This window comes from Oncorhynchus masou, chromosome 22 (assembly GCF_036934945.1).
Source record: "Oncorhynchus masou masou isolate Uvic2021 chromosome 22, UVic_Omas_1.1, whole genome shotgun sequence".
Lineage (NCBI taxonomy): Eukaryota > Metazoa > Chordata > Actinopteri > Salmoniformes > Salmonidae > Oncorhynchus > Oncorhynchus masou.
The window spans coordinates 15,689,122-15,716,376 of NC_088233.1; the positions used below are offsets into that span (position 1 = coordinate 15,689,122).

At 43.2% G+C, this 27,255-nt stretch overlaps 2 protein-coding genes across 2 annotated transcripts; both read left to right on the plus strand.

Moving 5' to 3' along the window:
* Window positions 1-78: 78 nt before the first annotated feature.
* On the plus strand, window positions 79-7,809 carry dus2 (dihydrouridine synthase 2). The gene is made up of 16 exons (XM_064929394.1): window positions 79-168; window positions 494-637; window positions 765-810; window positions 995-1,086; window positions 2,462-2,505; window positions 2,720-2,780; window positions 2,909-2,956; window positions 3,051-3,116; window positions 3,286-3,356; window positions 4,582-4,668; window positions 4,772-4,940; window positions 5,231-5,352; window positions 5,545-5,688; window positions 6,252-6,339; window positions 6,445-6,518; window positions 6,754-7,809. The coding sequence occupies exons 1-16, from the start codon at window positions 163-165 to the stop codon at window positions 6,986-6,988; spliced, it is 1,497 nt and encodes a 498-aa protein (XP_064785466.1). The 5' UTR covers window positions 79-162; the 3' UTR covers window positions 6,989-7,809.
* An 82-nt stretch (window positions 7,810-7,891) lies between these two features.
* On the plus strand, window positions 7,892-25,878 carry LOC135509074 (nuclear factor of activated T-cells, cytoplasmic 3-like). The gene is made up of 9 exons (XM_064929393.1): window positions 7,892-8,415; window positions 11,549-12,734; window positions 13,159-13,321; window positions 14,269-14,468; window positions 17,792-17,964; window positions 18,773-18,913; window positions 18,991-19,046; window positions 19,156-20,218; window positions 24,631-25,878. Exons 1-9 carry the CDS (start codon window positions 8,328-8,330, stop codon window positions 24,738-24,740), a joined length of 3,180 nt encoding a protein of 1,059 aa, XP_064785465.1. The 5' UTR covers window positions 7,892-8,327; the 3' UTR covers window positions 24,741-25,878.
* The last annotated feature ends 1,377 nt before the right edge of the window (window positions 25,879-27,255 follow it).

Below are 27,255 nucleotides of genomic sequence, written 5' to 3' on the forward strand. Positions count from 1 at the left end.
ACCACTTTAGAACAACGTTACTCCTAGTGAATTTGTCTGTTCTATGCAGTAATTTCTATTCCAAATCGGCGAGGTTTGATGATGCAAGATTTCAAACAGGAAGTAGAGTCAACACGCGTTCCGGGGGATAAAATGAAGACCACTATAATGTACTTTCTGTAAATGACGGTGAGTTATTTTGATTATGGAGTAAAAACAGGATATTGTAAGTGCCAGATGTGTGTCCTCTAATTATATTACCAGCAATACGTTATATCTGCCACGTTTCTCTGGTTGTACGCAAGCGAACAGCGACACCAAATATGTTTGTCAACGCAGCTAAAACTGTCTTTGGCTAAAGCAATGCTGTTATTAACCCTGATTCGTATAGAATTACACCCACCATTCGTTGTTGATTACTTCACATAACATAACCTCTTCACCAAGAAGAGACTCAGGACATGGACAGCTTGTTGTAATAGCTTTGCCTGTTTTCTGTTTCCATTCGAACCAGGCGAATAATGAAAATATGACGGCCAATACAGTGGGTAGACTGTGTTTCCGCAATGTAAATGCACTGGCACCTATGGTGCGTGTTGGCACCTTACCAACGAGACTGCTGTCCCTGGATTATGGTGCTGATATTGTGTACTCTGAGGTAAGTCTGTCAGTGGAGAAGGTGTGCTTCATTTTATGGCTTTGGGGCAATTGACTGTCAATTGCCATCTTTTAAAACTGTTGTCTTTGATTACTGTGTTCAATCCATTTTTTTGTATGTTTTGTAGGAGTTGATTGACATCAAAATGGCACAGTGTCAGAGAGTTGTCAATGGTAAGTTTGTCTCACCTACCCTACTACAGTCCTTTGATTACTGTTGTTGTAACAACTGTCACTGTGAGATGCTTATGTGTGTGTGTGTGTGTGTGTGTGTGTGTGTGTGTGTGTGTGTGTGTGTGTGTGTGTGTGTGTGTGTGTCCGTGTCCGTGTCCGTGTCCGCACGCGCTGTGATTTGTAGAGGTCTTGGAGACGGTGGATTTCGTGGCTCCTGATGAGAGAGTGATGTTCAGGACCTGCGAAAAGGAGAAAGACCGTGTTGTCTTCCAGATGGTAGGCTATACACGAGAGCCTTCACTGTCTGCAATGTTTCATTAGAGGAATTGGAGGGGGGGGGGGCTATTGAAGTCAATATTTGACATACATTTACATTTACATTTAAGTCATTTAGCAGACGCTCTTATCCAGAGCGACTTACAAATTGGTGAATTCACCTTCTGACATCCAGTGGAACAGCCACTTACAATAGTGCATCTAAATAATTTAAAAGGGGGGGGTGAGAAGGATTACTTATCCTATCCTAGGTATTCCTTGAAGAGGTGGGGTTTCAGGTGTCTCCGGAAGGTGGTGATTGACTCCGCTGTCCTGGCGTCGTGAGGGAGTTTGTTCCACCATTGGGGGGCCAGAGCAACGAACAGTTTTGACTGGGCTGAGCGGGAACTGTACTTCCTCAGTGGTAGGGAGGCGAGCAGGCCAGAGGTGGATGAACGCAGTGCCCTTGTTTGGGTGTAGGGCCTGATCAGAGCCTGGAGGTACTGCGGTGCCGTTCCCCTCACAGCTCCGTAGGCAAGCACCATGGTCTTGTAGCGGATGCGAGCTTCAACTGGAAGCCAGTGGAGAGAGCGGAGGAGCGGGGTGACGTGAGAGAACTTGGGAAGGTTGAACACCAGACGGGCTGCGGCGTTCTGGATGAGTTGTAGGGGTTTAATGGCACAGGCAGGGAGCCCAGCCAACAGCGAGTTGCAGTAATCCAGACGGGAGATGACAAGTGCCTGGATTAGGACCTGCGCCGCTTCCTGTGTGAGGCAGGGGCGTACTCTGCGGATGTTGTAGAGCATGAACCTACAGGAACGGGCCACCGCCTTGATGTTAGTTGAGAACGACAGGGTGTTGTCCAGGATCACGCCAAGGTTCTTAGCGCTCTGGGAGGAGGAAACAATGGAGTTGTCAACCGTGATGGCGAGATCATGGAACGGGCAGTCCTTCCCCGGGAGGAAGAGCAGCTCCGTCTTGCCGAGGTTCAGCTTGAGGTGGTGATCCGTCATCCACACTGATATGTCTGCCAGACATGCAGAGATGCGATTCGCCACCTGGTCATCAGAAGGGGAAAGGAGAAGATTAATTGTGTGTCGTCTGCATAGCAATGATAGGAGAGACCATGTGAGGTTATGACAGAGCCAAGTGACTTGGTGTATAGCGAGAATAGGAGAGGGCCTAGAACAGAGCCCTGGGGGACACCAGTGGTGAGAGCGCGTGGCGAGGAGACAGATTCTCGCCACGCCACCTGGTAGGAGCGACCTGTCAGGTAGGACGCAATCCAAGCGTGGGCCGCACCGGAGATGCCCAACTCGGAGAGGACTCATGTCCTTATTTATTCAACATGTCAAAGATGGGACCAACATGACTATGCCTTTTACTGTTTCTGCAGGGAACTGCGGACCCAGACAGAGCACTGATTGTGGCGCGACTAGTGTGAGTCTTGAACATTGTATTTCTGTTGTCCATCTATTCTTTCTGTTCCATTTCTACTGGTATATAGGAAGAACATGTAAGCATATTTTGTCAGCAACTGAGGTCTAGGTTGAGAGGCACTACAGTCTGTTCTATGGTCTACCTCACAAGTGAAAAGAAAAGCCTTATTGCCCCTTGGCACCTGTTCTTATATATTCCTCTTTGTAATGTGTAGGGAGAATGATGTGGCTGCCATCGATGTGAACATGGGCTGTCCTAAGGAATACTCTACTAAGGTGGGCTATGAGTGACACAGTCAGCAGCCAACAAATAGTCAATGAATGGTCAGTCAGTTCAGACCTAATATAATGTTCACACTAAGGTGACTGTCTGCTGACCCCTCACTTCTCTGTATCTCCTGTAGGGTGGGATGGGAGCTGCTCTGCTCTCAGACCCTGACAAAATCGAAGCGGTGAGTCGTCAATCTTCTCCCCCATCAGAAAGCTAATTGAATAGAGCACTGTTGAGAAATAATATCTATATTTTTGTCATCTCTCTTTTTCTAGATTCTTAGAACACTTGTGAAAGGAGTGTCCAAACCAGTGACATGTAAAATCAGAATATTGCCCACAGTAAGTTTTAAAAGGACAATGCCTTTTCTACAGCAATTAGATGGGTGTCATGTGTTTTGAGCCAAATTCATTAGTCTTTTGACCTCACTTGTTAAAGATTACATTCGCCATTAAAATTGTACTTGTGAGGCAGACTGACTGACCCCTGTGTTTATGTGTGTGTGTTCAGCTGGAAGATACTCTTAGTCTGGTAAAGAGAATTGAGAACACGGGTGTGGCAGCTATTGCCGTTCATGGCAGGTAAAGTCCTGTTCTTATCATACCCTTTGTTACACTACAAAAGTTTGTGGACACCTGCTCGTCGAACATCTCATTTCAAAATCATGGGCATTAATATGGATTTGGTCCCCCCTTTGCTTCTATAACAGCCTCTACTCTTCTGGGAAGGCTTTTCCACTAGATGTTGGAACGTTGCTGCGGGGACTTGCTTCCATTCAGCCACAAGCATTAGTGAGGTCGGGCACTGATGTTGGGTGATTAGGCCAGGCTCGCAGTTGGCGTTCATCCCAAAGGTGTTCGATGAGGTTGAGGTCAGGGCTCTGTGCAGGCCAGTCAAGTTCTTCCACACTGATCTCGACAAACCATTTCTGTATGGACCTTTATTTGTGCATGGGGGCATTGTAATGCTGAAACAGGAAACTGAAACAAAGGGGCCCCAGACCATTATTCCTCCTCCACAAAACTTTACAGTTGGCACTATGCATTGGGGCAGGTAGCGTTCTCCTAGCATCCGCCAAACCCAGATTTGTCCGTCAGTCTGCCAGATGGTGAAGCGTGATTCATCAATCCAGAGAACGCTTTGCCATGGCTCCAGAGCCAACGCTTGGCATTGCTCATGGTGATCTTAGGCTTGTGTGCGGCTGCTTGGCCATGATGCTCCCGACGAACAATTATTGTGCCGACGTTGCTTCTAGAGGCAGATTGGAACTCGGTAGTGAGTGTTACAACCGATGACAGATGATTTTTACATGCTTCAGCAATCAGTGGTCCAGTTCTGTGAGCTTGTGTAGCCTACCACTTTGAGGCTGAGCCGTTGTTGCTCCTAGAAGTATTCACTTCACAATAACAGAACTTATAGTTGACCAGGGCAACTCTGGCAGGGCAGAAATTTGACGAACTGACTTGCTAGAAAGGTGGCATTCTATGACGGTGCCACGTTGAAAGTCACTGAGCTTTATAGTAAGGCCATTTTAATGCCAATAATTATCTGTGGAGATTGCATGGCTGTGTGCTCGATTTCATACACCTGTCAGCAACGTGTGTGGCTGAAATAGCCAAATCCACTCATTTGAAGGGGTGTCCACATACTTTTGTATATATATTGTATTTTGCATTCATCTGATTTTAGATGCTTGATTTTGTGTAAAGCTAGTGATTTATAGAGACCCAAACCTTTTTGTGGCTCATTTTCTTTTTTGGCGTTTTGCATATCCAAATTGATTTGTGACTGCCTCTACTTCCTCAGGTTAAAAGATGAAAGACCAAGACACCCTGTTCACTGTGACTTCATCCAGGCTATAGCTGAGGCGGTGTCCATTCCTGTCATCGCTAAGTGAGTCGCTCTGTCTCTCTCAAAGGTGTTGTGAACACAGAGATAAATAAATTATTATGTGACTGACTGTCCTTGCCTTCGACACTTACTGTATTTTGTGTAGCGGAGGTTCTCTGGACCGGGTCAAAGCCCACGCTGACATCGAGGAGTTCCGGAAGGCCACCGGGGCGTCCTCTGTGATGGTTGCCAGGGCGGCTATGTGGAACCCCTCAGTGTTCCGCAGTCAGGGACTGCTGTCTGTGGAGGAGGTCATGGAGGAATACCTCAAATACGTGAGTCTACTGCCCTCCGTCCACTTTACCTCACTCTGCAGGACACTCACTGTGTTAAAATGCCAAACTCAACTATCACTTTCATATTGTAGATTGACATATTGTGGTATGACATAGGTAAGGTACCTAGGTAATCCAAGGCTTGTTTTTTGATCTGATAATGACGCAATCGCAAACTACAGGGACGTTAATCAAAGATGACTTGCTATATGCCAACTTTACCAAGCATAAAATACATTGTGTCATGTTAGAAGCCAATTAAGAAACATTTGTGCTTTTTTTATTTGTAGGCCATCCGCTACGACAACCATGCCTTCAACACCAAGTACTGCCTCTGTCAGATGCTGAGGGATAAGGTGGAGTCTCCACTGGGGAAGCAACTCAAATCTGCCCAAACCAACAAAGAGATCTGGTACATGTCTTTTGAATCATGATGTCAGAGAACTTCAGAATTCCAGTATTCTATTTAATTTCCTAGTAAATGTAGTTCTATTTCATATATTATTCTATTGGTGAACCTTTTTGGTAATAAGTACTCAAAAATTGTAGTATTGGTACTCAAGTTTGATGTTTGGGTATTTAACTCTACACTTGTGTTTTCCAGTGAGGGATATGGGCTGCAGGAGTACTATAAGAAGACCCAGGCAGAACTACAAGCCAGAAGGGAAGCCATCCAAACCAACCACAATCACCCCAACCAGCCTGTTCTAGATGGTGATGTCACCACAATGCATGTCAAATTTGAACGGTTTGTTCTAAGGCCATTTGGAACTCCTCTTACACATCTCTCTCATCGGGTTACAGCAGCTCTACTCTGTCTGGTGGATAATGTTTATGGGATGACCTGACCAAATTTGCATAGAAATTTAATTTACAGATTGTTACTCTAATTGAAAGCAATACTAAGAAGGTGTAGATCTGTTCTATGTGCATTATTTCTATGCTCCCTGTTCTTAAGTTTAGTTTTTGCATCTTGTACTGTTAGTTTTGTACACCAGCTACTATATTTTTGGTTATGGAAAAGATATGTCACAGCGGTTTAGATGGTACAATGATTCTCTACACAATGACTGGTGGTTTTGTCACAATCTGAAATTAGGCGAACTCTTAGAATTTCAGCAACCAGGAAACGGCGGAGCGATTTCTGCATAGTGCACCTTTAAGACCATTGGTTTATGTCTAGTAAGTCACGAGTTGAGTTGTGTAGGCAGGTAGTGGGAAGTCCTGTAATATATGACTGTGAATATTACATATTGCACATATTATTATGACTGTACATAGTATGATGGACGTGTGATGTTGGTGTGTCAGGAGGGAGTACCCTGGAGAATTCAGCCCTAAGATGTTCCTGCTGGAGTGGAGCCGCAAGGAGAACTTAGAGCAACCACGATATGAGACAGTAAGATGACCACTTTAGATTAGCCATGGTCTTTCAACATACATGTCAAAACCAGAGTGCATTTATGTGTAGTGTGCCTATGTGCATTGTGTATGATGTTTTCAGGTACAGCGCTCTCAAGACCGGGCCTTCCAATCCATGGTAACGATGACAGGGAAAAAGTACAGATCCACTCTGTGGTGAGTTAATAGTGAAAGTGTTATAGACATGTTAAATGTTAGTCATTTAGCAGATGCCAGTGTTAGTTCACAAAAGGTTTAATTAATTTTATTGCTATTTATGACCAAGTTAAACCCTGGGAAGTTAAAGCTTGATAACACTGTTATAACACACAATGCTTTAAACAGTGTTATTTACTCATACAAATGCTAAAGTACACTGTATTCACACATAAAAACACATTCTCTTTTGCAGGGAGAAGTCAAAGAAATATGCAGAGCAGGCTTCTGCTATAGTATGTCTACGTGTTTTGGGGCTACCAGAGGGGCGGGCTGGTGAAGAGTACTCTGGGTTGGTGGGCAAGCGGAAGAGGGAGGAGAAGAGCAACGAGACGCCAGATGAGGAGGACACCACTACATACTTTGGAGCCAGGAAAAGACACCAGTCTGAAAACCCAGAAGAGCAACGGGTCACCAACCATTCCAAATAGTGTACAGCACATGACATGCACAGCTGTGTAACAACTGTGTAAAATTATTGCTTTACGACCGCAATAAGACAGCATGTACCTTTTATATTAAATGGTGACTTTTATATTAAATGGTGTTTTGCAGCAGGGGTCAGCTCTTACCATGGGGAGTGATTGATACAGTAGCGGCCATATTATTGTGAGATTGAGACATGGCAATGAGTAGTGTACAGTGTCTGGGATATTCTGTCAGCTCCCCCCCAAATAGTCAAACAGACATCAGCATGAGGTGTTCAATGCTGCTTATTTTTTCTCCTGGATTATTTTGTTTAGTGACAAAAAGCTTGTATGGTGTTGGTTTGCAGAAAACATGCTCTGCATGGGATTATTAAATGGCCCTATTATTATTTTATATTTTGATAAACCAAACTGGTAATCGTATTAGTTTACAAAGAAACCGGTGTGTAAAATGTGTAACAAGACAGTTTGTCAGGCTACTTGAAGTCATGCATTCTGCTTACTCTTGCAATATTCAAAGGTTTCCTCTGTAAAGTCACAATAGAAAACCACTTATCAACTTTCTACACTACTCATATTGACCAGAAGCAAGTTTTTATTTTATAATTCTTGACAGGAGTGTATGTACAGTGTAGTGAAATCTGCCAGAGGAGGGCGGCACAGGAGCTGTATAAAGAGAGTTAATTTTCTCAGGCAATATTTATTGCACCATTGTCTCACATGGGACCTTACAAAATTAGGAAAACTTGCTTTTTATGTTTTCATCCTAAATTAATTGGTTGTTGCTCTTTCACGTGAAACAATAAACGTTTTTGTTGATTGTATACATTGACAGTTGGCTGCTATTGAATCAATCGTTTTTAATTAAACAGTTTGATTCTAATTATCTTTATTCGTATCCAGAGACACTGCCGTGTCAGGTGATTTGATACTCTAATAATCTCTCACCAGCTACTGTACTTGTACTCAGGCTGATGCCTGTGGTGGATTTAGCTGACGTCATGAACGGAGCTGTCTGTCAATGCTTTGTTTGTAATATGGAAGTTTAGTGAGAAGACTGACTGCTTCTTCAAGGGTAATCGAGAATAACTACGGACAAACTATTGTCTATGCGTCTTTTTTATTTGCATAACTGAACTGGTAAAGTATCGAGAGATTATAACGTCGTTATAAATGTCGTCTGGAGGGAACACGCATTTTGGAGTCGTTTTAACTATTCACAACTTCGGATTGGCTTCTTGCTGTTAATAGTAAAAACAAAAAGTATTTCCTCCTTACATCGTTAAAATCTTGAATGCAGTTCTGAAACAACGGCAAAAAAACAAACGACTCGTCAGACCGAATGAGTACTCTAAATTTTAGCGGCAATGAGGAGCTGGACTTCAGACTTATTTTCGGGGAGGAGGCGCAACAACAGCTAGGCCCCGTAGGTGAGTTCTCTTCTTTTTTTGATGCAACAATGTATTCGCCAAAGCCCCAATAGAATGTTATAAAGTTAACCATTCGATGCCAATTTGCCTTGGCTACCTGGTCCTGGGAGCCAAAGTAGAAGAACTACGAATGTAGGCTGCAGTCATTGACCTATATGTGTCGCTACTGTCTTGTAGGGCAGGGTTCACCAACTGGCGGCCCACGGACCGAATTTGGTTCGCGGGTGATTTTATTTGGCCGCAAAAAAAAAACTAATGTTTTTATTTTTATTTGTTGAACATAAAATACTGTAAAAACACCAGCAAATCATCTCCCAAGTGATTTAAATGTTTGAAATCTGTTCCAAAGTACGCATAATAAAGAGAAAGGTGATTGTACACAAATGTAAACAAGGTTTGAAATTGTGTTTTAATCAAATATATCTGGTCTACAAATGATTTGTAATTATGTTCTGGCCCCCTAAACCACCCGCTCAAGAAAAAATCGTCCCGCTGCTGAATCTAGTAAATTATCCCCGTTGTAAGGTATCAATTGTAGCCTAATAAACCTAGACTGTCAGATTCAGTTGAATAAGCATTTACTTGTTATATCTTTAAATGTGTAGCTTACTTAGGCAACTTGAATATTTTGAAAGTTCTAAAACGTATAACACACATGTAAAATATTAGACCAGTGTTTTACGATCACACTGCATAATACACCAGCCATTCTGAATGATTTGGAGTTTATTCAGTGGTGTAAAGTACTTAAGGAAAAATACTTGACAGTACTACCTAAGTAGTTTTTTGGGGTATCTGTACCAGACAATTTATTTAACTAGGCAAGTCAGTTAAGAACAAATTCTTATTTACAATGACAGCCTACCAGGGATCAGTGGGTTAACTGCCTTGTTCAGGGGCACAATGACAGATTTTTACCTTGTCAGCTCAGGGATTTGATCCAGCAACCTTTCGGTTACTGGCCCAACACTCCAACCACTAGGCTTCCTGCCATCCCAATGGGACTCATCTCGTCCAAAAAGTTTACTCAAGTTTGCCAAAAATCACCTGGATGATCATCAAGACTCTTGGAGGAATGTTCTATGGACAGATGAGTCAAAAGTAAAACTTTTTGGACAACATGGGTCCCAACACTTTACATGTTGCGTTTATATTTTAGGTCAGTATAATTTTTACTCCAAACATTTTCCTCGACACCCAAAAGTACTCATTAGCAGTACATGAACATGGTCCAATTCATACACTTATCAAGAGAACATCCCATTGTCATCCCTACTGCCTCTGTTCTGGCCTACCTCACTAAACACAAATGCTTTATTGTAAATGATGTCTGAGTGTTGGAGCGTGCCCCTGGCTATCTGTAAAAATAAAACAAGACAATTTTGCCATCTGGTTTGCTTTAATATAAGGAATGACATACTTCCATTATATTTAAAACCAAATACTTTTTAGACTCTTACTCAAGTAGTATTTTACTAGGAGACTTTCACTTTTACTTGAGTCATTTTCTATTACGGTATCTTTATTTATACTCAAGTATGACAATTGGGTAATTTTCCACCACTGAGTTTATTACACAGTTATAAATTGCACTGATACATTGGATTATATCTAATCAGATCCTGGTCCAGTTGAAATTTGGACAGCACTGACATGCAAAATCCCAGTGTCTCAATATACGCTGAGTGCACAACACATTATGAACACTTGCTCTTTCCATGACATAGACTGACCAGGTGAATCCAGGTGTCACTTGTTAAAATGGCAATATGTAACTTTTTGGGCAACCTGACCAAATTCACAGAAATGTGAGTTATAGATCTATCATTCTACTTGAAAGAAAGTCTAAGAAGTTGTAGATCTGTTTTATGTGCGCTATTTCTATGATTCCTGTTCTTAAGTTGTGTTTTTGCTCTTTTACTTTTGGTTTTGTCACCAGCTGAAAATACAATATTTTTGATTATCGAAAATATATTTCACAGAGGTTTAGATGGTACAAAGATTCTTTACACTATACCAGCTTATTTTGTTACAAACACTAAAAATAGGCAAACTAGAGTTATAGCAACCAGGAAATGGTGTAGCGAGTTCTGCATAGTGCAACTTTAAATCCACTTCAATCAGTGTAGATGAAGGGGAGGAGAAAGGTAAAGAAGGAGTTTTAAGCCTAGAGACAATTGAGACATGGATTGTGTACGTGTGCCATTCAGGGGGGGGGGGGGGGGGGTGCAACTCAATATTACGAAGGTGTTCTTAAGGTTTGGTGTACTCAGTGTTTAACTATGTACTTTGTAGGATAAGATACTATTTTACTGACAACTGCCCATTTTGCCATTTTAGATAAAGATTTCAGCAGCAGTTTTCAGTAGAAAGGTACTCATAAGGGGTCAAATGCCAGCGACATTGGGGTATGAAAAGTGAAAGGTGATGTCTACTGTAATATAAGAGCATAAATCATAATAACAGCCGCCCACTCCCTTCTTGCCATAAGCCCTTCTCTTGTCTCTTTCCTTCCTTATTTCTAACGGTTGTAAATGGCACCCGCAGCTCATTCAGGCGCCACACCACGCCACACCACTCAGCCAGAGGGGTTGCTGAGCCCATGTTGCATCAGATAATATTTATATTCATTACATTCATTGCATTTGCAAATAAGTCAAGGCCAAAGGCAATTATTTTATGTGCTCCATATCAAGGCACAATCAGCCATTTGACCTTTCACCCTCTTTGCATTTTGCATGCAGACCAGACTATTCAGACCAGCACATACAGTTATGTGAATTAGCCTGGCGAGTGCTGCTGTTAATCTATATATCGCCATTCCACAGTGGCCCCTGCTAAACAGGTCAGTCTCTAGTCTTCCCCACATTTTGTAGAGACTGCAATGGCATTTATGACAAACCTTTCCCAGTGGGAAGACCTATAGATGACTAGTCTAGGCTGTTGTCGGATAGATGCAAATAGAGAGTAATAGATCAGAGAATTATAATTTGTTTGTCTGTTCCTTTGTCTGGACTCCGGATTAATACAGGGCGCAGTGGCACTGTTTTTATCTGCTACGCTCTAAAGAGTAGACACTTTTCATTGCAATTGAACAACCCTCTCAATTGGCCTACTTTCTTTCTATACCCAGCTGGTCCAGACCCTGATGACAGCACGCAATACTACACCACCCAGCCTATTGGCCAGGCCCAGGACGTACAACAGAGTCACCAGCGCCATCAAGCTGTCTCTAACCAGGCTCCTCTGCAGGCCCATGGTAACTACCACCCTAGCTCCAGCTATGAAGATCACGGTTCCAGATACAGTGCCACTGGACACATCCCCAAGGCATTTGACTGCCCAAGCATCCAAATCACATCCATTAGTCACCAAGAGCTGGTCTCCAGCCAGGATGCCGTGCTCATCAGCGGGGCAGATGGCGGGGGGGAGTGCAGCCACGAGCGTTCCTTGTCCACGGACCACCTCTACCTGTCCCTGGACCCCTGTTACAGGGACTCATCCTCCCTGAACCCCAGCCCCTGCAGCAGCCTGTCCTCCAGGAGCTGGCTGTCTGACATGTCTTCCTGCGAGTCCTTCTCCCACGTGTATGACGACGTGGAGGCTGAGCTAAACGAGGCGGCCGCCCGCTTCACCCTGGGCTCCCCGCTGGCCTCTCCCCTGGCCTCCCCTGTCTGCTCGCCACAGGGCCAGGCCGCAGGGGGATTTGGGGTAGAGCTGTGGCAGCAGCAGTACTTCATGAGCACCTACTCACTCTCGCCCCGACAGTCCCCTCGCGGGTCCCCCCACCAGTCCCCTCGCCAATCGCCCCGCCAGTCCCCCTGTAACTCCCCGCGCAACAGCGTCACAGATGAGAACTGGCTGAACCTGCGTCCCACCTCCAGGTCTGGCTCAAGACCCACATCCCCTTGTGGGAAAAGAAGGCACTCCAGTGCCGACGTCCACTTAGCCTCCCCCTCCCCCTCGCCACACCACTCCCCCAGCCCCACACCGGGCCACTCTCCCAGGGGCAGTGTGACAGAGGATACCTGGGTGGTTGGAAGCCCTGGTGCCATGGGGGCCCTCCTGTACAGCTTCCCTGAGGTAGACGTTCCGTCCAAGACCAGGAGAACCTCTCATCACATGGGTCTATTGCAAGCACAGGGAGATTCGGGGCAGAGGCTGGAAGACCACAGAGCGGCTTTGCCTAACCTGGATTCACCTGCAGAGGAGTCTGGGTCTACTCTAAAACAGGATGGTCTTTTTGAAGAACTTTTTCTCTCGGTTCCCTCACACTTCACCTGGAGCAAACCCAAACATGGCAACACACCCCTTTTCAGGTTTGTTATTCATAATCACATCGGCATCAATACTCACATGCGTGCTTCATAATGCCAACCACTGGTTGAAAACGTGCTCTCATTTCCCCGATCACTCAGCATGGTGCAGACATTGTACTACCATAGAACCCTAGCAAGGCAAAGGGTCAGAAAAGCTTAACTAAAGGTGAAGAACAAAACACAGACCCCCATGGTATTTTTAACACCAAATCTGAATGACTGTATGTTTATGAGAAAGAACTGCTGGGTCATATTCATTAGCGCACACACTGTATCAAAATTTACCAAAACGTAACAAAAAAAAAATCAATTTAAAATTAGCATTGCTTATTGGACAAGTTCAGGTAGTTCCCTCCCTGTTTCAGTCTGTTCTCTTCCATTTGCTGCCTAATTAATACAGCCCTGTGTTGCCTCCCCCACCCAGAACCTCGTGCCTGCCTCCTCTGGACTGGCCCCTGCCCAGCCAGTTTGGCCAGTGTGAGCTGAAGGTAGATGTGCAGCCGCGGGGCCACCACAGGGCCCACTATGAGACAGAGGGCAGTCGGGGGGCCATCAAGGCTGCCTCAGGTGGACACCCTTTAGTCAAGGTAAAAAGCAAGACTTTCAGAAAATCATGACACCAGACCTGGATTCAATTAGTATTTTCACTTGGCAAGCTCAATCCAGCACAACTAAAACATTTAGACACATTCTATGTAAATCCAAGTCAACATAACAAATGTATCTATAGAGGGTCAGTGTCAGGCTCTCACCTAGAATATCAATATGATTGTGCTATTGATACAATGCAAACTTTGAGGGTCTCTAAGAGATCAAAGCAAAACAGAAAATGGTTAAAACTTTATGCCTATTTCGCATAAATTGTGTTTTGATTAGCTGCTGTTTGCAGTTCAGTTGTCGCCTTGAAGTGTCAATCAACGTGTTATATCCTGAGATATCAAAGGAAGTGTTACATTGAATTGACTCTGATGCTAAAGCCACACAGCTTCACTCTCTAGTCCTCTGTAATGACACTAACAGTGTTTCCCCGTACATTACATCACATAGGCGGGTTCAACATTCCTCAATCTCATGCTCCTTTATGGCACAACACATTTGTGGTGACCTCAATTGGTTTCAATTTGGACATTTCATTGTGGGCAATTCTGGATATTCCTTACAGGACTCCTGTAGGGAAAGCGCACTACAAACCCTCCATAAGTAAACTAAATAGTGCTCATCTTTCAGGTCACATTTTTGACGTTCTCTGAGTGTAATGCTATCTGTACAGAGCTTTGGTATTGTTTTGGCATACTGTTTATAAATAGACCCAAACATGATGAACACAGTTATGCATATGTAGTGAAATATACATTATTCAGTTCATGTTGTCATTATAATCACATTATAATCAGGTCTTCTTAGAAAACAGCTCAGAAAAATAGTGCTCATAAGAAGAAGTGAAGCAGTGTATTTATAGCTTTGTAAATAAAATGCTCTAGTATGCTTCAATAGTATGCTTATTAATATCTCTATGGATTGGTTTTATTTTCAGCTCACTGGATACAACGAGAAGCCAGTCAACCTGCAGATTTTCATTGGAACGGCAGACGATCGCTACTTGAGACCGCATGCCTTCTACCAGGTGCACAGAGTAACAGGGAAAACAGTGGCTACTGCTTGCCAGGAAAGTGTAATAAGCAACACAAAGGTTCTGGAAATACCTCTGCTCCCCGAAAACAATATGTCCAGCAGGTACTGGTCATAACCATGCAAGATTTATGTTTTCAAATGCTAAAAATATAACATTTGTGCTTCTGATTTATTGGTTTTATGATCTAAAATGTAAAATGGTTTCCACTGTGAATTCTATTCCTTTTTTAAAGATTTAAAACAGATCATAGCATGTAAAAATGGGAACAGATTGTCATCTGAAGAATAAGCATATTTCTACATAGTGAAAAAATGTTTTTAACAGACCATAGCTTTGCTAAACTCAGCAAAAAATAAATGTCCTCTCACTGTCAACTGCATTTATTTTCAGCAAACTTAACATGTATAAATATTTGTATGAACATAACAAGATTCAACAACTGAGACATAAACTGGACAAGTTCCACAGACATGTGACTTACAGAAATTGAATAATGTGTCCCTGAACAAAGGGGGGTCAAAATCAAAAGTAACAGTCGATATCTGGTGTGGCCACCAGCTGCATTAAGTACTGCAGTGCATCTCATCCTCATGGACTGCACCAGATTTGCCAGTTCTTGCTGTGAGTTGTTACCCCACTCTTCCACCAAGGCACCTGCAAGTTTCCAGACATTTCTGGGGAGAATGGCCCAAGCCCTCATCCTCCGATCCAACAGGTCCCAGACGTGCTCAATGGGATTGAGATCCGGGCTCTTCGCTGGCCATGGCAGAACACTGACATTCCTGTCTTGCAGGAAATCACGCAGAGAACGAGCAGTGTGGCTGATGGCATTGTCATGCTGGAGGGTCATGTCAGAATGAGCCTGCAGGAAGGGTACCACATGAGGGAGGAGGACGTCTTCCCTGTAACGCACAGCATTGAGATTGCCTGCAATGACAACAAGCTCAGTCCGATGATGCTGTGACACACCGCCCCAGACCATGACGGACCCTACACCTCCAAATCGATCCCACTCCAGAGTACAGGCCTGGGTGTAACACTCATTCTTTCGACGATAAACTCGAATCTGACCACCACCCCCGGTGAGACAAAACCGCGACTTGTCAGTGAAAAGCACTTTTTGCCAGTCCTGTCTGGTCCAGCGACTGTGGGTTTGTGCCCGTTGTTCCCAGTAAAGTTTGGTGAGGACCTGCCTTACAACAGGCCTACAAGCCCTCAGTCCAGCTTTTCTCAGCCTATTGCGGACAATCTGAGCACTGATGGAGGGATTGTGCAATCGTGGTGTAACTCGGAGAGTTGTTGTTGCCATCCTGTTGCCATCTTTCTTTTGGTGTTTTTCAGAGTCAGTAGAAAGGCCTCTTTAGTGTCCTAAGTTTTCTATGACTTTCATTGCCTACCATCTGTAAGCTGTTCGTGTCTTAACGACCATTCCATAGGTGCATGTTCATTCATTGGTTATGGTTCATTGAACAAGCATGGGAAACCGTGTTTAAACCCTTTACAATGAAGATCTGTGAAGTTATTTGGATTTTTACGAATTATCTTTGGAAGACAGCGTCCTGAAAAATGGAGGTTTCCTTTTTGCTGAGTTTATTTTGTCATGAAAATGTGGCTGCCTTCCATAGTATAAAAATCCAGGTACTATTTTGTCTCAAGACGAGATCTCTCTCACACTATCTGATACATGATGTGACTAATCAACAAACTGCATAACACCATCAAATTACACGTGAAAAACTTGAACTATTCATAGCATTATGGGCCTATTTTATTAGCTTACTACACTGCTCAAAAAAATAAAGGGAACACTTAAACAACACAATATAACTCCAAGTCAATCACACTTCTGTGAAATCAAACTGTCCACTTAGGAAGCAACACTGATTGACAATACATTTCACATGCTGTTGTGCAAATGGAATAGACAACAGGTGGAAATTATAGGCAATTAGCAAGAAACCCCCAATAAAGTGGTTCTGCAGGTGGTGACCACAGACCACTTCTCAGTTCCTATGCTTCCTGGCTTATGTTTTGGTCACTTTTGAATGCTGGCGGTGCTTTCACTCTAGTGGTAGCATGAGACGGAGTCTACAACCCACACAAGTGGCTCAAGTAGTGCAGTTCATCCAGGATGGCACATCAATGCGAGCTGTGGCAAGAAGGTTTGCTGTGTCTGTCAGCGTAGTGTCCAGAGCATGGAGGCGCTACCAGGAGACAGGCCAGTGCATCAGGAGACGTGGAGGAGGCCGTAGGAGGGCAACAACCCAACAGCAGGACCGCTACCTCCGCCTTTGTGCAAGGAGGAGCATTGCCAGAGCCCTGCAAAATGACCTCCAGCAGGCCACAAATGTGTATGTGTCTGCTCAAATGGTCAGAAACAGACTCAATGAGGGTGGTATGAGGGCCCGACGTCCACAGGTGGGGATTGTGCTTACAGCCCAACACCGTGCAGGACGTTTGGCATTTGCCAGAGAACACCAAGATTGGCAAATTCGCCACTGGCGCCCTGTGCTCTTCACAGATGAAAGCAGGTTCACACTGAGCACGTGACAGACGTGACAGAGTCTGGAGACGCCGTGGAGACCGTTCTGCTGCCTGCAACATCCTCCAGCATGACCGGTTTGGCGGTGGGTCAGTCATGGTGTGGGGTGGCATTTCTTTGGGGGGCCGCACAGCCCTCCATGTGCTCGCCAGAGGTAGCCTGACTGCCATTAGGTACCGAGATGAGATCCTCAGACCAATGGGAGACCATATGCGGGTGCAGTTGGCCCTGGGTTCCTCCTAATGCAAGACAATGCTAGACCTCATGTGGCTGGAGTGTGTCAGCAGTTCATGCAAGAGGAAGGCATTGATGCTATGGACTGGCCCGCCCGTTCCCCAGACCTGAATCCAATTGAGCACATCTGGGACATCATGTCTCGCTCCATCCACCAACGCCACGTTGCACCACAGACTGTCCAGGAGTTGGCGGATGCTTTAGTCCAGGTCTGGGAGGAGATCCCTCAGGAGACCATCCGCCACCTCATCAGTAGCATGCCCAGGCGTTGTAGGGAGGTCATACAGGCACGTGGAGGCGACACACACAACTGAGCCTCATTTTTACTTGTTTTAAGGACATTACATCAAAGTTGGATCAGCCTGTAGTGTGGTTTTCCACTTAAATTTTGAGTGTGACTCCAAATCCAGACCTCCATGGGTTGATAAATTTGATTTCCATTGATCATTTTTGTGTGATATTGTTGTCAGCACATTCAACTATGTAAAGGAAAAAGTATTTAATAAGAACATTTCATTCATTCAGATCTAGGATGTGTTATTTTAGTGTTCCCTTAATTTTTTGAGCAGTGTATATTCAATTATTAGCTTTTATATTCAAATGGCTTTTATATAATGTTGTCTTGTACTTGTATGTCCCCCTCTATAGTATTGACTGTGCAGGCATCTTGAAGCTGAGGAACTCTGACATTGAGCTCAGGAAGGGGGAGACAGACATCGGGAGGAAGAACACGCGTGTGCGGGTGGCATTCCGTGTGTATATCCCTCAGCCCAGTGGAAAGGTCATGTGTCTGCAAGCTGCCTCTATTCCTGTGGAGTGCTGTGAGTATCTTCAGTAGGGCTACATATTGTATATGGCAGGGTTTCCCAACTGGCGGCCCACAGGCCAAATTTTGCCCCGCGGGATTTTATTTTTCTGAGCAAAAAATAATAATATAATCTTCTTTTTTTTTAAGATATATTTTTTAAAGATTGTTGGACATAAAAGACTAAAAACACCAGCATATCATAATTTTGGAAATCTGTTCCAAAGTATTCCCATGCATAATAGAGAAATATATATGATCGTATACAAATGTAGCAAGGTTTGAAATTATTATGTTTTAGTTAAATACATCTGGTCCACAAATTATCTGTAATTATGTACCGGCCCCCTGACCATCCTCTAGTTGATGGTCCCTGGTATATGGTATGTACATACATTCAAAAATACATGTACATGATTCATAGAGTCCAGAGTTTTTCTCCATTATGGAACTTTTAAAAAATGTTTACCTTTATTTAACAAGTCAGTTAAGAACAAATTCTTATTTTCAATGGCAGCTTAGGAACAGTGGGTTAACGGCCTTGTTCAGGGACAGAACAACACAGTTTTACCTTGTCAGCTCTGGGATTCCATCTTGCAACCTTTCGGTTACTAGTCCAACGCTCTAACCACTAGGCTACCCTGCCGACTTGACCAGGAATACTCTTTATTTATGTAACCTGCATTAAGTTATTGGCTATAATAATTAGGCAAGGCTATAACTAGAAGTCAGAGGTTTCCCCTTGAATTTATTTTATACAGTAGCTTACATAATGTTGTTTTACTGTATAGTATATTTAATAGTTAAATGTAATTGGCTTGCAGCCCAGCGCTCGGCCACAGACCTTCCCCAGATGGAGAGCTGCAGTCCCGTCAGCTGCTTGGTCAGTGGGGGGGAGGAGATGGTCATCACCGGCTCCAACATATCCCCAGAGTCAAAGGTCATCTTCCTGGAGAAAAGCCCTGGTAAGAGATGGTGATGCTGCCCAACTTTAGCAGAGGTTTATTAACGTGTTATTAATTGTGATGTTTTATCTCTCCAGATGGACACACACAATGGGAAGTTGATGGAAAAGTTATTGGTGAAAAGAGTAAAATAGTAAGTAGTAATGTACATTACGTTAATAAAAGTTACATGAAATGGACCTCACAGAAACCGTGACTCCCTTGAATAGATAATAAATCATTTTGAAACATTCTCTTTGCAGTCCAGAATCGTGGTTGAGATTCCTACCTACCACAACACAACTGTGAGCTCTGCAGTCCAGGTGCAGTTCTATGTGTGTAACGGGAAGAGGAGAAGAAGCCAGACACAAAACTTCACATACTTGGCTGGTGCTTCTCCACACCATTATCCCACTGCCATTGACTGTGCAGTTGTGGCTACTCGGGTGAAGCAAGAGCACGGAGACTCAGCCTATCTGTCTACCTGCACCAATCCCCCTGGCCTATATCCAACCAGCAGCCAGCTGACTTCTCCTGACGGGGCCTTCTCTCAGGACAAGCCCTTGTATGGTTCCTCTGGTGGTCACCCAGTGCCTTATGATCCACCCTCCCAGGCAGCATACACTCCCTCTGGCTCCTCGCCTCTTCAGCACTCCCCTCACCTCCACAGCTACAGTCCCCGTATGGGATACCAGCAGATAAGCCTTGTGCATACACCTGACCCCATGCCACCCATTCGGACAAGGCCTGTCTATCAGGTCACACAACACAATGTGCCTTACAGTGGCCAGGCCAGCTCTCCCATGAGACCTGGCCCTGCCGCACCCCAGGTCAATCGACCTCAGTCTGCCCAGACCAGACCAGCTGCCTCCAGCCCTCACAGGGAAATGTACCAGAGCCTCATTGGACCTGATCTCTCTGGCGCCACTCTCCAGTCTGTGGGAAACCACACCCAGAATACAACCCAGCTGCACTCTCTAAGCTACCACTGCTCCCAATCAGACTCTGATCTGGCAGCCCTACAGGCTGAGTATAATCTGAGCTATCACTCTGCAAGAAACTTGCCTGCCTCGTATTCCCCCACCCCTGGAGCACAAGCAACCTGCTCCACCTCCCCGTCAGCATCAGCCTCCTCTGGGGGTCCTCTGAGGCAACTGTCCCCCAGTAGAGCCCAGGGCATGGCCTCTAGTAGTGACCCCCAGGAGTGTCCCTCAGCCCCCCATTTCCATTTCTCAAACGACCAAGGGAAAGTGAACATCAAGCAGGAACCAGAGGAGAAGCTGCCTCTCGGCAACATGGGGCTCCAGGAGATCACACTGGATGATGGTAAGAGGCTCAGATAATAAATGTTCTCTAGGGCAGGTATTCCCAAACTGGGGTACTGGGGTATGTGCAATGCTGTTGAGGGTACGGCAAATAAAAATTTGATTAATATAAAAATATGTATTTTTTATTATTAAAAACATTTATATAAAACATTTAAATATTCTAACATTTTCAAACAGTATATTTTTCAACGGCGCTATACATTTGTGTGAGGTTTTTTTCTCGCCTGAGTATCCTCGTTTTACTGCCAAAGATAAAATTAAACAATCTGGTGTTCAGCAAAATAACAACACAATGTCAAATACAGGTAGCCTAGTCAAATAATTAACATCCAATTACATTAACCGTTACTCTTTCGGGAATTCCACTAACGGTCCGGTCCGTATGTAGTCAAACGTAGCTGCTGCTCATTCCGTTTGCTCAAAAATAGTTAAATGGTTAAAAAAAAAGACACAAGTTGTTCTGCTTCCACAAGCACATCAGTAATTCTACATTTGTTGTTAGCCCAGCTAACATGGACACTGACATTTGTGAATCTGATGCAGCGAAGAGCTACTGCCCCCTTACCCAGGAAAGCACCTAACAACAGACAGGGACGTTGGACCATCGAAGAGACACAAATATGATGAGAACTACATTGATTTGGGGTTCACTTATATTGGGAGTAGTGCCTTTCCTCATCAACAGTGTGCTATATGTGCAAAAGTACTATCTCACAACTTGATGAGACCATCACTCTTGCGCAGACATTTAGAAACAAAACACAGCAATTTGAAAAATAAGCCGCAGGAGTTTTTTGAGCGAGAATTAAGACGACTTTTATGTATAAAAGTAGATACCATTAATAAGAAGGGGCTGGAAGAGTCTTATATGGTGAGCTACCGAGTGACGAGGACAGGCAAGCCCCATACTATTGTGGAGGACTTCATTCTTCCTGCTGCTGCAGATATCGGCGGCAGGGTAGCCTAGTGGTTTGAACATTGGACTAGTAACTGGAACGTTGCAAGTTTAAACCCCTGAGCTGACAAGGTACAAATCTGTTGTTCTGCCCCTAAACAGGCAGTTAACCCACTGTTCCTAGGCCGTCATTGAAAATAATAATTTGTTCTTAACTGACTTGCCTAGTTAAATGAAGGTAAAAATATATATACAGTGCCTTGCGAAAGTATTCGGCCCCCTTGAACTTTGTGACCTTTTGCCACATTTCAGGCTTCAAACATAAAGATATAAAACTGTATTTTTTTGTGAAGAATCAACAAGTGGGACACAATCATGAAGTGGAACGACATTTATTGGATATTTCAAACTTTGTTGGAGCTCTTCTCGGTCTGCATTAACAAGGACAACACACAGGTCTTTCCATCATTGTATGATTTTTTTCTGTGCAAATGGACAACATCAAATGTGATATAGCGAAGCGCCTGAGTGAGTTGGGTGTGCAATTACGCAGTAACATTCCCGAAACAGATGACACAAACAACTGGATTCGTTATCCCTTTCATGCCCTGCCTCCAGTCCACTTACCGATATCTGAACAAGTGAGCCTCATCGAAATTGAAACAAGCGGTTCTGTGAAAATGTAATTTAATCAGAAGCCACGGGCAGATTTCTATCCTGCATTGGAAAATCGCACTGTTAAGACACTGATGTCCTTTGCAACCACGTACCTATGTGAGAGTGGATTCTCGGCCCTCACTAGCATGAAAAAATAAATACAGGCACAGACTGTGTGTGGAAAATGATTTAAGACTGAGACTCTGTCCAATACAAAACAAAATTGCAGAGTTATTTGCATCCTTTTAAGCACACCCTTCTCATTAACCTGTGGTGAGTTATTCACAATTTTCAATTAACAAATTAAGTTTTATATGTAAGATGGCAAAATAAAGAGCAAAATTATTGATTATTATTATTTGTGACCTGATCCTATAAGAGCTCTTCGTCACTTCCCACGACCTGCCATGTGACAAAAACTCAAACTTATTATTATGTTTAATAAATGTATCGTATAGTGTGTGTGTGGCAGGCTTACAATGATGACAAAAAACAACATTTGAGAGTGCGCTGACCCTTGTGCTAGAGGGGGTATGTAGCTGGAGGTTGAATGTTTAAAGGGGTACGGGACTATAAAATGTTTGATCTTGGGTATTTAGAGCACAGTTATTGCTGGGCCATTAGTTATGAATGAAGGGGTAGAATAGATGATTTTTCCCTATCTGATCGGTCTTATTTATTTTATTCTCAGGGGAGTTACTTTAAAGGAATCGGTTAGAAAGCAAAAATAAAGAACATTACAGTGCAGGAATCAATGGATGCCATTGCACTGTGGGCTAGGTGATAGGCAGCAGTAGAGCTGGCTGTAATTACAAGCCTTCAGGGGCCAAGCAATGAACCATTAAGCTCTCAGGCTCTCACCATGCCGACCAGATATTTTAATGAATCACCTCTCGCTGGACGGAGTGTGTTTGTCCCAACCACAGAGTCAGTCACTGTTGCCAGTTTTCTTGTCACCATAGGCATATGCCCACTGGGTCTTTGTTTTCTGTCCTACAGGACTACATGGCTGCCTGCCCATGTATGTGTGTGTGCACGCTTGTGCACATATGTCTATGTGTGTTTGCATACAATATGATCTAGGTCAGAGCTCTCCAAACCCGTTCCTGGAGAGCTACTGTCCCATAGGTTATCTAGCATACCTGATTCTAATAATTAGCTGGTTGATCAGCTGCATCAGGTTAGTCACAACTGGGGTTGGAGTGAAAACCTATTACCAGGTAGCTCTCCAGGAACAGAGTTGAAGAATGCTGATCTAGGTTAATTATAGGCAGGGGCCCTGGTTGCTAGTTGAGGAGATAACACTTTTAACTGTGATTGGTATAGCATAGACACTATAATCACACAGAAGAGACTAAAGGTACATTGCATGCTAATCTTCTTCAGTTACCGTCTGTGGCACAGCTGTCACAGTGCAGTGATGACAGGTATTCATAACAACCCCACAACCCCCTCATTACATATGGCTTGGAAATAAGACCCCTCTGAGTTTGGTGGAAGGGTCCTCTTTGAACTTGGACTTTCACCCTACAGGGTTTCTGCGACTCTGATACATAAATTAGGGTACAGCAAGCTTATGCCACATTAGGTGATAATGATTTAATTAAAATGATTTAATCCATTTTAATTTTAAATGACAGTGATTTAATTGATTTACAGTGCTGGGATCTTTTAGGTTTAGTAATTTTGTTTTGCTTAAAGCATAAAATAGTGTAAGGCCCTTACAGTGTCTTGTAACTGGTCTTGGAGGAAGGGAGCTGGTGCAGTCAAGCTGTCTTGAGTTCCCGTCAGTCTGTTGGTTGGGAAAGCCAGGGACTTGTTATTTTGGTCCCAACAGTGCTAGCCTGGTGCTGTGTGTTTGTTTACATATGTTTGTTTGGGCGGCAGGTAAGCAGTTAGAGCGTTGGGCCAGTAACCAAAAGGCCTGATAATTTGAATACCCGAGCCGACAAGGTGAAACATCTGTCGCTGTGCCCTTCAGCAAGGGATTTAACCCCAATTTGCTTCATGGGTGCCGTACTACTATGGCTGACCCTGTAAAACAATACATTTCACTGCACCTGTCCAGTGAATGTGACAATTAAACATGTTTTTTTCCTTGCTTTCTTACATGTGGTCTTTCATCTACCCTCATACACAGCTTGGGTTTCATACACACAACATTTTCATGGGCAGGCTATGAATAGACAGTGTACATGTGGCCTTATAATCCATGTGTTTTTGTTGCACTGTGGGGAATATAAATAGACATCACAAATACAGACCGGAGCCTCAGCCATCGACATGGATCACACCATTTGATAAAGCTCCAGAATATGTTTCACCATACAGCCAATTCTAACCTTTAGACCAGGCCTCAATGCTTGGTCGTTTTTCATAATGCGTGACATCTATAGATGGAGAGTGTCATTAAAATAATACAGATGTAGGATCTTAATTTGATCAGTCTTTTGTTGATGAGAGTTTTCCTGCACAGCAGGAAATGCAAATACTTATAAAGTTTGTAATTCCCACTTTAAAATTTAAACCTGATTTTCACTAACGTAATGTGTATCATCCCTTACAAAATATATTAATGAATTATAATCAACATAATAATTCACATTTCCTGTTGCTGCAGGATTATTTTCCAGCTTCAGCAAACTGGCTCAAATTAAGATCCTACATCTGTATCAACAATGCAATGCATTGTATGTGTCAGTGTTGTATTGCTTGATGTATCATTTACTTACTTTTACATTTGTGATTTGGTTTATATTTAGGAGATGGGCAATGCTGCCCTCAGATGGCTGAATCAACTATAAAGATACCAACAACAAGAGACTTGAAACTAAACCCCGTGTGTCTCTCTTTTGCAGTGAATGAGATCATCGACAGAGACATATCTCAGCTCATTGGTGGTAGTGCAGCAGAGTCCAGCCAACCAGGACAGGATCCTTATGAATGGGATTCTGTGATTCTCCAGTGATAATGTTCTTCCATTCTTTGTCTTTCATTCATTTTCTAATCATCATTACTCAGGACATGAGTTGACTGGTGCTATCAATGCATTTGGCAGTTCTATTATTAACTGATCACAATTTTGATGGCAAAACTGTGGTGGCTTAAAAAGATTCTCCTATCCTTTTGTATACTTTTTTGCCAGTAGTTTTGAAAGTAGCGCTTACAAGCCAAACGTTGTCCCTGAAAATTGCATACTATGTCACATATGTGTACCAAGTCATTGCTCTCTCTGTTGCTCTGCTGTGTGTGCATCTTGCTAGCTGTCAAATGGCGAGGGGCTGAAGCTCATTGGCTAGAACTTGAATTGCTAGGGGGCTGGCCCACGTGGGGGAAAATGTGGCAAAAATGGCACAGCACAGCTTCACAAAAAACAGTCGCTTTCAAACTAGGGATTTCGTGACTAATTGAGATAAGACAGTAATTCTGCTCATAGATTATGTATGTATGAACTACACATTGACACATCCATCCCAAAGCGGGAGGTTGAACAAATAACTAGTAGTCACCAAAGTTCCCAAGCATGTCTTTAACTGGTGCAATTACCAACCCAGTCACTGGTCATTCATACAGGTGGTTAGGTTGTAGAGAAGTTATGCCTGTTTAACAGATCACCATTTTCAAGTCAAACTAAAGTATCTTTCAGGAAAAAGATGGCTATGTCTCTCATACCAAAGATTTTCCTGCTGCCTTTTGAAAAAGAGCAGATGGAGGCACAGCTAAAATGTCTATAAATGCATAAAAATGACTAATTTGCTGTTGAAAGAACATTGATGTCAATGAAGAGGCTGAAGAAGGCCAAATAGTAAATGCTGTATTAATGTAATATTTATTGGCAAAATACATTAGATTTTAATCTATTTTTTTATACTGTAGCTCTTGCAGTTGTATGATTCTTTAGAATAATGATAAACTTTCATAGCCTTGTATTGCCGGCCTGGTATTGTATGCCCATTTTCTGTTTTAAGATTTTACTTTCCAAAGAATGTACAATATTATAAAGAATTATATGACACTCTTTGGCAAGGTGTGAAGCAGCTATTTCAAAGTCAACATTTCTTCATCAGGTGGTTTTGTTCAATTAAAAGAATACACATTTAAAAAAATCTTGTTAGCTGTATCTATGAGTGGTATCAAAATAATATAGGCCTACAACAGGTGGGTCGTGGGTGTAGGTGGTTACACTTTCTTCTTTTTCCCCACTCAGTCAACACATGCATGATGTTGCGAGAACAGGAATGGGATAACATGTACAGTGTTTTCAGAAAGTATTCACACCCCTTGACTTGTTTTAAATTGTTTAAATTCAGATTTTGTGTCACTGGCCTACACAATAGCCATAATGTCAAAGTGGAATTATGTTTTTAGAAATTTTTAGAACTTATTTTCAAATTAAAATCTGAAATATCTTGAGTCAATAAGTATTCAACCCCTTTGTTATGGAAAGCTTAACAAGTCACATAATAAGTTGCATGGACACTGTGTGCAACAATTGTGTTTAACATGATTTTGGAATGACTCTCATCTCTGTACCCCACACATACAATTATATGTAAGGTCCCACAGTCGAGCAGTGAATTTCAAACACAGACTCAATCAGAAATACCAGGGAGGGTTTCGAATGACATGCAAAGAAGGGCACCTATTGGTAGATGGGTAAAAAAATCCCATTCACCCATTCACTACAAAGATACAGGCATTCTTCAGTCCGTGTTAAATACGACTGCTAGAATCTTGACGAGAACCAAAAAATGTGATAATTTTACTCCAGTGGTAGCCTGCCATCCTGTTAAGGCTTGGGCTGATTTCAAGGTTTTACTGCTAACCTACAAAACATTTAATGGACTTGCTCCTACCTATCTCTCCGATTTGGAGACTATGCTATGTCACAAGATGCAGGCCTCCTTATTGTCCCTAGAATTTCTACACAAGCAGCTGGAGGCAGGGCTTTCTCCTATAGAGCTTAATTTTTATGGAATGGTTTGCCGATCCATGTGAGAGACGCGAGACTCAGTCTCGACCTCTAAGTCTTTACTGAGGACACATCTCTTCAGTAGGTCCTATGATTGAGTGTAGTTTGGCCCATGGTAGCGAAGGTGGACGGCAAGGAGTGATGAACTGCCCTTCCTGTCTCTGCCTGGCCGGCTCCCCTCTAAATTCAATTCAAGGGGCTTTATTGGTATGGGAAACTGTTGCAGGAATTAAATTCCTCTGTTTTAATACCCAATTAAAATTAAACACTCTGTCAATTCACAAGGATTTGTATGACCCTTATTTTATAAAAATGGACAGAGCCCAGTCTTAAAGTCAAACAGCAGCCTTTATTCACGAGAGTACTGCTCCTTACACATTTTACCACAGGTTATAAACTGAAAATGACGTCAGCATTTTCTAAATGTTCCGTCTCTTCTTGACACTGGTAGAAAGGCTCTATAGTTCTCAAGTCTTCCCACCTCGCCTAGAGCCAAGGTCAGCCAGTGTAG